The 11,098-nt window shown below is 66.4% G+C and overlaps 1 protein-coding gene across 2 annotated transcripts; it reads right to left on the minus strand.

The window, feature by feature from the left end:
• Positions 1-1,801: 1,801 nt before the first annotated feature.
• Positions 1,802-7,500, minus strand: OSR2 (odd-skipped related transciption factor 2). Of its 2 annotated transcripts, none has more exons than XM_082321668.1 (4): positions 7,429-7,500; positions 3,732-4,459; positions 3,032-3,131; positions 1,802-2,220 (listed from the first exon to the last, which is right to left on the minus strand). In XM_082321668.1, the coding sequence occupies exons 2-4, from the start codon at positions 4,385-4,387 to the stop codon at positions 2,146-2,148; spliced, it is 831 nt and encodes a 276-aa protein (XP_082177794.1). In that variant the 5' UTR covers positions 4,388-4,459; positions 7,429-7,500; the 3' UTR covers positions 1,802-2,145. The 2 variants fall into 2 exon arrangements, with proteins under 2 accessions (XP_082177794.1, XP_082177793.1); XM_082321667.1 differs by having other exon boundaries at positions 1,802-2,302.
• Between the last annotated feature and the right edge of the window lie 3,598 nt (positions 7,501-11,098).

The raw sequence follows: 11,098 nt of genomic DNA on the forward strand, positions 1-11,098 counted from the left end.
AATAAACTTTAACTAGGGAGGCCGCTCTTCAGCCAGCAGACCAATATTTCTGTCTGCAGAAACTTTGTATTCCCTCCCCATTTTGCTGGACAGGAGCAGATAGATAGGCCTTGACTGCCTAAGAAATTTTGGCCAAGCTTGAGACTGCCATGCCTGCTGCCTCAGTGGTAACTCACCTGGCTGCCTTGGCCTGGGGCAGAGCAGGGCTGCCTTGGGGGTCCCTGCCCCTGGGTGGGCACAGTGGCCCTCTGCAGAGGCAGCAGACGGCGATGACAAGTAGCCGCAGGCAGTAATGCAGCCCTTTCTGCGCTTACGGCCCGGCTGCAGCCCAGGCGCTGCTGGTTTTGACTCACTATTCATTAACAGGGCTCAGGCAGCACGGTTCTTTGCTGCAGGACCAAGGAGGGTCGGGGATGGGGACACCACAGCCACCCAAGTCCTGTCAGCATCTGCTCCCCGTAGGCCTGGTGGGACCGTGGACAGACCACCCCGGAGCCCCGGCACCCTCCTAGGTGGGGGCCAGCAGTGCAGCCCTCCCCGCTGAGCTGGGGGCAGCGGGATCATTCCCCCCCAGACAAGGCTCCATGAGCTGGGGGGGGCAGTTTTCTCCCTGCCATTCTAACCTGGTCCTTTGTTTGAGAGAGGAGTAGGGCAGGACGGGTGTCCCCAGCCTGGAAAAGAACAACTTTTGGGGCCCCGAACTACCCAAGACACTGCAGGGAGGGTGCTGGGAGTGACGAGAGCAGTGGGGTGGCAGAAGACGGGTTGCACATCCAAGTCACCCTGCAACATAGCAGGGAAAATGGCTCAGCGCTGGCACCAGGCCTTCCCGGAGGGGACCAGAACCACCAGTGAGGGGTGACAAGGGCGGGGAGGTCGGGTGTCCATGCCACCACCCTGCTACCTGCATACTCGGGCGTTGAGGCGGGGGGCGGCTGGGGGCTTACAGGGGCGGTGAGGGAAGGGGAGCGAAGGGGGGGCGCCCGCGGGGGCCGAGGGTCCCCTGGGAGGGGGGAGCAGCCCCTCTCCTCGGCGCCCCTCCGCGCCCCCCGGCCGCGACCCGCGCTCGGCAGCGGGCGGCTCCCGCGGGCGCGGAGCGGCGCGGATGGAGGCTGGGGGGGGGCGGGCTCTGCCCTGCGAGGGACCCGCGGATGAGCCCCGGGGCGGGGGGCGGTATTTGCGCCTCGCTGTTTGCTTCCAGAGCTGTCGGGAAAGAATCGTCTTCTGCAGGATAAAGTCCCTGTCTACGCGGGTGAATTGCCCGTGGCCAAAGTCTACGGGCAGGAGGCTGCCTGCTGCAATCTCCGCGAGAGGGATGACTTTTACAATACACGGGCTGATTGCAAATAAGTTACTAATAAGCCGCTTTGGCGTAAGAACGGCTCTATGCATTATTTCCTAAGATCTGTTTATTTGCAAGTATTTCTTTCTTTCTCTTCTTTAAAAAAAAAAAAAAAAAATTTCGTTCGGGAAAATAAAGTACAGAAGTTAATATTTAGACATTCATACTATTAAGTAATAGAGCTATAAACTCTCAAATACGGCACTTTCATTTTACTTAACAATAGATAACACAACAGCGACAGTGAAACAGGCCAAACAAAAGCGATCACCAGAATTGTTGTGACAGTAAAATTACCCGGCTAGGAAATTTATTCAATATGCTTTACCATTGCATTGACACAGCAGGAAAAAAAAGCCCAAATGTTCAGAGAATAATACAACAAGGCAGGAGGTATTTGGAAAAAAAAAAAAGATTTATTTTGAAATACACTTTTAAGAGATACTTTGCCTCCCCGATTTGTTATCGATGTGCATCTGACACGACGGTACGAAACAAACGAACGAAGAAAACCACATTCTGTACAGAGCTCTAAAATGAGCCGCGAGTATCTACAAGATGAGCTTTACGCCTGGCTGTGGGTTGGAGAGGGGCCCGATCCTGCAGTCCGCACTCTCTAAAGGAGTTTCGCAGACGTGTGGTAGGAAAAGCTTGGCCCCGAGTCTGCGTGTTGTGCCTCCGCGGGTGTGTGTGCGTGTCTGTGAGTTCCTACAACACAGTCCTTGAGTAAAATGGGCAAGTTGGAGCCGCCGGAGCGGGCGCGGGTCCCTGGCTGCTCTAGAAGTCCTGCCGCGGGGTGTGAGTTAGACTGTGCCGCCGTAGATCACAGTTTCGCCTGAACACTTTGCCGCACTGCTCGCAGTTGTAGGGCTTGATGTCTGTATGGGTAAGAAGGTGAGTTTTCAGATTACTTCTTTGATTAAAGGTTCTTCCACATGTGGGGCATTTGTGTGGAGATTCCTGTTCAGATTTGAAGCAAGCAAAGGATTAATCCTTCACAAACTACCTGGTTTAACGTATTACTGCACTTTTTGTAATCGCAACGCACAACTTGAAATATCGGGGTTGGACACGAAGGAGCGCAGCCCCGGGCGGGCGGCACACCGCCGACTCACCCTGTCCTGCCCCAAAAGGGTTATTTTATCGTTCTCGAGTCGTGACATTTCGCGCCCCGGGCGCAGGGAAAAGCAGCCGCCGCGCCGGCCTCCCGCTCCGGGGCTCCCGCTGCCCGCCCGGCACCGCGGCGGTCCCGGCGGCCGGGCAGGGAGCTCCGCGCTGCTCCGCGCCGCTCCGCGCCGCTCCGCGCCGCCCCGCGCCGCCGGGCTCCCCCGCCGCCCCGCGCCTGCCGCCGCCGAGGCAGGGCCGGAGCCCTCAACGAAAAACGCCTCGAAGCGGCGGCGTGGACAAAACCAAACCCGGGGCTCGCTCCCCGCCGCCGACCGCCTCCCCGCCGGCTTTAACCCGTCTCCCGCGGCCGCCGTTTTTACGCGGGTCTCCCGCGGCCGCGGAGGGAACCGCCGGCCGCTTCCATTCCCCCGGGGAAGCACGGAGCCCTCAAGTGCCGGAGCCCCCTCGCTCCCCTCCGCACCGGAGCCCCGTCGCCCCGGCAGCCGCCGCCCCCGACCCGAGCCGGGCCGGGTCCCCGCCGGCGGCAGACGCACGGAGGAGGCCGGGGAGCGCCGGGCTCACCTGCATGTGTAGGGTTTTGTGGACCGCCAGGGTCCTGGACTGGCAGAAGCCCTTCCCGCACTCCTGGCACTTGAAGGGTTTCTCTTTGGAATGGATGTACCTGGAAGGCAACCCGAGGGGTGAGCGGCGCTGCCGGCAGCGCGGGGCCCACCCGCCCCCGGGCCCCGCTCCCCCAAACCCGCCCCCCCCCCGCTTCATTTTCCCCCTCCCGTATAATTCTGTTCATTATTAAACTCCTCTGTCGGTGCAAAACATTTGCAGTAATTCGTATGGAGGCGTGATTGCCCTCTCTGGTGACAGATCGGGACAGCATCTGCTCCGCCGGCGGGACCCGAGCCCGCTCTCGCCCCAAGGCAGCGCGGATCCTCTGCGGGCGCCGCTCGGCACCGGCCGCGGGGTGCGGAGGTGGTGGGGGGCCGGCCGGGGAGCGCCCACCTGCGCCCCGTCCTCCTCCCCGCACCCCCAGGGTCGCCCTTCAGGAGCACAACAGCCCCGGGGCTTCACCCCGGCCCCCCAGCGCGGGTGCCCGTCGCAGGCAGAGCGCAGGTTTTGGCTGCCCTGACCCCTCCGCGGCCGCGGAGTGGGAGCGGGGATTTCTCCCGCTGCCTTCCCGGCCCGGCCCCGGGCTCCCGGAGCGGCTCAGCCTCCCCCCCGCCCCCCGGCTCCCCCCAGCCCGGCCCCGGGCGCGGTGGTCCCTCACCGGTGGTCCCGCAGGTGGTCCTGCCTCCGGAAAGCCTTGTGGCAGATGTCGCAGGTGTAGGGCCGCTCGTCCGTGTGGGTCCGCTCGTGGATGAGGAGGTTGTAGGACTTGGTGAAGTGCCTGCCGCAGAACTTGCAGATGAACTCCTTTTTCGTCTTGGAGGGCAGGCGGCCGCGGGAGGGCTTTCTGTCCGGGGACAGCTTGCTGATGCCCGACAGGGGCGACGCCAGTCCGGGGCTCAGCTTGGCGAGCTCCCCCACCTTGGGGGGGTCCTCCTGCGTGGCGGCCACGGCCAGGTTGGCAAAGTCAAAGCGGGGCCTGTCCTTGTGCAAGGCTGGGAGGACGTGGGCGATGGCCCCTTGCTTGGGGTGGAAGAGGTGCGTGGCGAAGGGGAGCGCGGGGAAAGGGAAGCGGGAGTCCACCAAGCCCTGGGCGGCGGCCATCTCCGTGATGGTGGAGCGGGTGATTTCATGCACATTGGGGTAGCCCAATGTCCAGTGGTTCATGTGCATGGTTTGCACGGCGCTGAGTCCATACAGACCTTGCAACTGGTCCACAGCTGCGGGGAAGGTGTTCACAGCCTGGAGGAAGGAGTAGTTGGTGAGTTGCAGGGACGGGTGCAGCGGGATGGGGGCCGGCAGAGCCTTGCTTCCCATCTTCCCGGGGCGGGCGCAGGCCGGCGGTGCAGCGGGTGCCTCTGCTGGGCTTTCGAGACGGGGGAAAAAATCCTAGGAAGAAAGAGGGAAAAAGGAGGGGAAGGAGAGTTTTACTGAGAGCAGCGCGGTTCCCCTCACCGAGGCGAGCGCAGCGGCGGAGCCGGGGAGGGCCCGGCACGGCTCCGCCGCGCTGCCTTGCCGCGGCCCCAGCGCCCCGCCGCAGCCCCGGCTCCCGTCCTCCGCCGGGGCCGGCGGCCGCCACCGGGCCACCGGTGCGATCGCTTCGACCGGAGAAGCTACAGCGTAAAAAAAAAAATTAAAAATATCCCTCCCAGAAACACCCACCGCGAATTAAAATATAAAGGAGAAAACCCAGCGCCGAGCCAACCGAAGGCGCCGCAGATTCAAATTAAACGAATCGTGGAAAAATGCACCCGGAACGGAGCCGGGGCCGGGGCCGGGGCCGCTCCGCTGCCCGCCGCCGTCCCGCCGCAGCGCCCAGCCCGGGGACCCCCGGGGCCGCCTCCCTCCTGCCCCCCGCGCCGAGCTGGCCCCCGGCGTCGCTCCCACCCTCCGCCCGGCCCCCCGCGGGCGCGGAGGCCCCGACCCCGACCCCTCCTGGCTGGGGCCTCCCCGGGAAGGAGCAGGGTGCTGACGGAGAGCCGAGGCAGGCCCGGGGGGCGGCGGCGGGGGGGGGGGGGGGGGGGGGAGTAGACCCCGCGTTTATCCCAGCTCGGGTGCTTATTTTTCTTCCTTCAACAACAACTCATTTATCAAGATAACCGAGGGAGAGAAAAGGAGCTCCTGCCCCGCATGCACACCTCCTTCCCAGCCCCCCGCGCCGCAGGTCCTAAATAAATCCACTTTGCGCTGAGATCCCTTCCAGATGGCCGGGGCCGCCCCACGCAGCCCGCCCGGGCCCGGGCGCTCCCATCGGCGGCGAGGAAAGCGGCCGGCCCGGAGGCCTCCCGGCCCCCCGAGGGCTGCCCCGCAGCCCGGCACGGCGCTGCCCCGCAGCCGGCTCCCTCCGTCCCGCAGGGCCGGGAAGGGCGAGCGCAGCCCCGGCGGGACGGAGCCGTCCGGCCGAGCCCCCCGCACCCCCTCCGCCGTCCCCCGGCCGGGAGCTCCGCCGGAGCGGCGGGGCCGTGAGCTAATGCGCGGTGTGTGACTGTCAGAGGGTTTCGCTCAGCCCATTCAACCGAAACCGCCGGGCCCCGCTTCTCCCGCCGCCCGGGGGGACCCCTCGGCGCCCCCGGGGAGACGCTCCCCTCCGGCGGGGCAGGGGGGCACCGGCGCGGGGGGCAAGCCCCTGCCCTCTCCTTATTTTGTTTTCGGGGAGGCTTCACTTCCAGCAGCCAAGCGGCTTCTACGACCCAGAAAAGCGGCGAAAGCAAGCGCCGGGGTCTCTCCGGGCCTGCAAACAAGAGGTAGGGCCGAGGGTGCCCCAGCACCTCCTGGGATTTGGGATTTGGAGGGACCGGCAACGCGTGGTTTCCAAAATAAACAGGACACTCTCCCCCCAAAAAAATCCTAACCCAAACCCCCGAAAACACCACCACAAATAAAGGAAACTCGGAGCGCAGAGCCCGCGCTCCGCTCCCGGCCCCTCCGGGCCGCCGCCGCGCCGCAGCCCGCACCGCGGCCCCAGGCTTTGGGCCGCTCCGCCGGCACCGGGCAGCCGCCGGGGGGAAAGGGACTTTTGGATGTTTTTCCTAAAATACCTCTCCTCCCCGTCTGCGGCACCGCACCGAACTGGCCCTCCGGGAAAAAAGTGCGGCAACGAGGTCGGGTGTGAAGTGCAGCGCTGCCCACCCCTGTTTTCGTTTTCCTCGAATCGTGGCTCTCCCGGATTTCCTCCGCTGCTGCCCAGTTTTTCTCGTTTGTGATTGTATCGAGACCGGGGACAGTGTTATCGATACGACCTATTATATATGGCGACTTTTTTTTTTTTTTTTTGGGGGGGGTGGTTATATATAGAGACTTATTTTTAAAGATGTCGTAGCGGGAGTTCCTATTCGCTTTCCGCCAGGAACCGACACGGAGGCAATAAAATCGCTTTTCGCTGGCTGCTGCCGCGGCTCCTGCCTCCATCCCGGCTCGCTGCGGCTGCCTTTCCCAGCCACCGGCTACGAGCTACGACCGAGGTAGGTACAGGATTTCTGCAGGGCAGAGCTTCGTCCTTCACGGCCGCGTTTTGCGGCTACGTGTGGGGGTGTCGTTGCAGGGCGCTCGTTTTCGCCTCAAAGAACCAAGTCCGAAAAACTATTCCGAACACGAAATCCGTATTTTAACGTAAAAACTTTAAAAGCTACGCCGTTGCCTGAAGCACGGTACATCGATTACTATTTGTGCTCGGAGGTGACTTTATTAAAACGTACCAAAAACGACCAGAACGCGCTTTCGTGCGTGATTTTGAGGCCACTCAAGGTGCGGGGGGGGAAAGTCAACCAAAAACGGATGTTACTTAGACCTTGGCACTTCCTTCTCCCCTGCCATTCACAGCGCTTCGTGAAGTTAAAGCCCGGTGCCTCGGCAGCACGCCCCTCTCTACCTGCCTGCCCGCCCGCCTGCTGCCGGCCCGGCCGGCGCCCCCCTCCTCCCGCGGCGGGGCCGGGGCCGTGCCCCGAGGCCCCGCGGTGCTTCCCGGGGAGCGGGCGGGCCCCGGGGCGCCTCCGCTCCCCGCCATCCCCACCCGGAGCCGCGGCCGCCGCTGCCCGCGCAGCCAGGTACGCTTCCACGGAGCGAGGGAGGACTCCTCCGGCGCGACCCGCGGCTCGGCCCCGGCGCCCACGCACCGACCGGCGCCTCCCCGCCAGGGGTTTCGCGTGGAGGGCACCGACCGCGCGCTCCCGGAGCCCCCCGCCGCCCGGCCCCGCACCAACGCGCCCGCGGCGTGCGGGGGAGACCCGCACCCCCACGCCGCCGCTGCAAACTGAAAGTAAAGCCGGCGGCCCCGCGCTCCCCGCCGAGGGGACGCTGCCCTCCCCGGGGCCCGGCCGCCCCGCTCCCGCCGACGGCAGCGGGCCGGGGGAGCCACTTACCTACCGCAGCCGGCTGCTCCTCCCGGGGCGAAGCCGAGGCGGCGGCCGCGGCACCTTCACCGAGACATTAGATCCACAGCGGGGGCGCTCAGCGGGGCCGGGGCCCGGCGGCGGCCGGCATGTTGCAGAGGGCTGGGCGGCGGCTGGGAGCTCTGGCTGCGGCGGTCCCGGCGCCCCGGCATAGACCGCCGCCACCCGCCCGCAGCCTCCCGCCTTCGACCCCGGCGAGGCTCGGCGAGAGTCTGAGCCGCCCCCTGCCCGGTCCATCACATTTCAGCGGTGAGTGGCGTGGAGCGCTGTCCCCGCCCGCCCGCCGCCGCCGGCCCACCCCGCGGCGCGCACAGACCCGCGCTCGGGGCCGCGCCGCTCCGCCCCGACGGGACGGGACCGCCCCCGGCCCCGGCCCCGGCCCGCCCCGCCGCGCCGGCCCCACTGTTTACTTGTGTTTGGGTAGCAACTGGGCTTTAAAGGGGCAGGACGCCCCCCGCTGCCCCCCCCCCGCGCGTCACCTAAGGTGACTTTTCCCTCCGAGAGCGGCCCGACGCCCCCCGCCCCGCTGCCGGCCGCGGCCGCGGGGATTTGCGCGCTGCCTGCGCCGCCCCGCCCGCCTCGGCCGCCCGCCGTGCCCCGGCCAGGGTGACACGCGCGGCGCGACTTGCTTAAATAACTAAAATAACTCCCCCCAAACCCAGAGCGTGGGGGGTTTGTGGGCGCCCGCGTCTCCGAGGGGACCGGTAGGTGCGGGTAACGCTCACGTCCAGATGGCTCGGTGGCCGTCGGGTCGGGTCGCCCTGTGGACCGACACTTCAGCGATTCGGCTCTGCCCTTTAACTGCTGTTCAGGTGCCTAAAGGCAGATTCAGAAGGAGAACCGGTGCGGAGGTGTCCCCCTGCGCGGTGACTAAGCACACAGTCCCTACCTGGAACACACAAATAGTTTCGAGAGCAGTTTCGATTTATTACCGGGGAATTTACTGCTAAATGGGGCCTCCGTGACCCTCTTCGAATTTCTCGATTAGAGCACTGTATTCATTTTCGTCGTTAGCTGCAGCACGGTTGGTTGCATACAGCGAATTTGGGTTGAATTTTTATCTGCAACGTTATCTTGTTCTGTGCATTACTTAAATCACATGCGTGGGGAATTTATTGTATAATCTGGACTGGAGATTGGAAGTAGGCTTTGAGAAGTACAAAAAGATGTCGGAAGAAATGGCATTTAAAACCAGCTTTGAACATTTTTCAAGGTAGAGTCTCTGCCGGTTAATTCTAGCCCGTGGAAGAGAAGAGGACACAAGTGACGATTACATCGGGATTTTTTTTTTTCTCCCTTTGGTATACAGTACGAAAAAAAAAAATTAATTAAAGTGGGGGAACAGGAGTCGGTGGAGGAAGGTTTGGAGGTGTCCCCTCGCAGGGCAGCGCAGCCGAGGCTGGCGCTCGTTGCAGCCCGTGACGGCCGCCGGGCGCTCGGGCTGATTTTCGTTTCTTTTCATAAAGTCCTGCGTGGAAAATGCCCTGGTTTAAAACCAAGTCACCCTAAATACGATTGTATTTCGTCTCCTGGGCAGTGAGGACACCGAGGTTCACAACTCTGGGAGCAGAAGGAGCGACTGCCGCGGGCCGGGTGCGAGGCGGGTGCGGGCGGCCGCGGGAGGCTGCGTGGGGCGAGGGCTCGCCGCCCACGGCCGGGCGGGGGGCTCCGGCAGGGCGCGGGGGAGGCAGCCGCATGCCCTCGTTATTTTGCTTTCTCGAGCGAGGCCGGTTGCTTCAAGAACGACGTGGAAAGGGGACTTTACGGTCACATTTTCCGCCCCGCACTGCTGGCTTGCGGATGCCAAGGAGGAACCCCCCTGGCCACAAGGATCGGAGGGGGCTGTTTCAGGAGAACCATCATTTCTTGCCCTTTACAGCAAGGAAAGCTAAGCCGCACTTGCTGGGGGGGAAGGAAACCCCCACAACCAAAACCAAATAACAACAAAAAAAAATCTAAAACCCCAACAACCACCTCGCCAAACCCCAAACCGACCAGCCAACGAAAAAGCCGAGGGGCCTGGGGAGGGGGGCGGAGGGTGCAGGGCCGCCGCCCGGGCGGGTCGCTCCCCGGCCGCCCGTGGTACCTTTCGGCTACGGCGGGAGCGGGGAAAGCCGCGCTCTCCCGCTACCGGCAGCGCGGCGGCGGCTCTCACGTCTGCGCTGGCGGGGAGCGCCCGGTGACCCCGGCGCGTCGCCGCCCGGCCCGGCCCGGCCCGGCCCGGCCCGGCCAGCAGGTGCGCGCCGAGAGCTGGCGGCGAGACCCGCCGGTACCGCCGGTACCGCCCGGACGTCGCGGGGGGCTCCGGGGCAGCGGACACCCGTCGAGCAGGGGCGGCACCACGGGGCGCGCGGGCCGCCGGAGCCCCGCGCTTCCGCGTCACCTTTCCGCCACCACCCCGGGCGGGCCCCTCCCGCCCCCGCGGGCCTTCTTCCCCCGCCGCCCGGTGAGCGGAGCCGCTACCGACGGCCACGGCGCAGCCCGCGGGGCCGGGGCGCTGCCGGGCCGGGCAGGTGCCCGGCTCCGCCCGGGCAGGGCCGGCCGCCCCGCTCTGCCCCGGGCGGGCGGGGGCTCGGCCCGGCGGCGGGGGGGCCCGAGCCCCGCGGCGGGCGGCCGCGGCCCGCGGTGCTGCAGCGCCCCCTGGAGGCCGGCGCGGGGCCCTGCCGGCTCCGGCTCCGTCCCCGCTGCGGACCCGCGGCCGCGGGGCGCGCTGGGGCCGGCGTCCCGGCGGCTCCCGGCGCCGAGGTCTCCCCGCACCGCCCGGGAGACGGGGGCCGCCGTGCCCCGAGGAGGCGAGGAGGCAGCGGCGCTCTCCGCGGCCGCCCGAGCGCGCACCCCGCGCCGCCGGCTCCCATCCGGTGCCGACACCGCCGCGGTCATCTCAGCCTCCCCCCGCTCCCCCCCCAAAAACAAAAAATACATCCCGAGCTCTGGACTCCGTCCAGGGGAGCAGGAGACGGGCGGTGTTTGTTCTCGCTGCGAGGAACAGATTAAAGCAGTTCCTCTGCTGGCAGCGCAGCCTGGGCGCAAACCTTGACCACCCGCCCCGTCCTGGGCACAGGAGCGCACCCGGGGCGGGGGCCGGGGCCGGCGGCTCGGCGGCAGCGGGGCCCCGCGGCGGGGCCGGCCGGCCCTCCCGCGGAGCGCCGTGCGCGGCTGCCGTGCGGGGTGCACGCACGAAGCGGCTGAGACCTGAGCAAACCGCCGCTGTCAGCAGTGGGCGGCTGCGGTCGCGGGGGGACTCACCCCCTTAAAATAAATGGGGGGGGGAATTTCAGTGGGAGCCAGGTGTGCGCCCAGAGCGACGGCCGGAGGGAGAAGGGGCGGCCGGCAGCGGAGGCGGCGCGGCCGGTGTTGCTGCAGCACCGACCGGCCGGGGTACCCGGGCCGGCCGCGGCTCCTGGCAGGGGCTCTGCCGAGGGAAGGGGCCGGGAGCACAGTCCCCGGTGCGGGGGTGCCCTGCACCGGGATTAGGGAGGCCCCGACGGCTCCCGACGGCCGCGGCCTCGGGGAGCGCTGCCGGTGCCCGCAGGGCAGAGACGCCGCTCGGCAGCGAGCGCACCGCGGGCCGGGCCCCAGCCCCGGGCTGCCGCCCGCCGACGGACAGCCCGGTGCTGCGAACGGCTGGGGCTGCGCACCG

Source organism: Platalea leucorodia, assembly GCF_965183815.1.
Source record: "Platalea leucorodia genome assembly, chromosome: 1".
NCBI lineage: Eukaryota > Metazoa > Chordata > Aves > Pelecaniformes > Threskiornithidae > Platalea > Platalea leucorodia.

Excerpts from the sequence above, each read along its gene's own strand:
- OSR2 (XM_082321667.1), bottom strand. The coding sequence starts at position 4,387 with ATGGGAAGCAAGGCTCTGCCGGCCCCCATCCCGCTGCACCCGTCCCTG. Across the intron at positions 3,132-3,731 it reads GACCACCTGCGGGACCACCG|GTACATCCATTCCAAAGAGA; the intron begins GTGAGGGACCAC and ends GTTGCCTTCCAG. Across the intron at positions 2,303-3,031 it reads ACAAAACCCTACACATGCAG|GAATCTCCACACAAATGCCC; the intron begins GTGAGCCCGGCG and ends AAATCTGAACAG.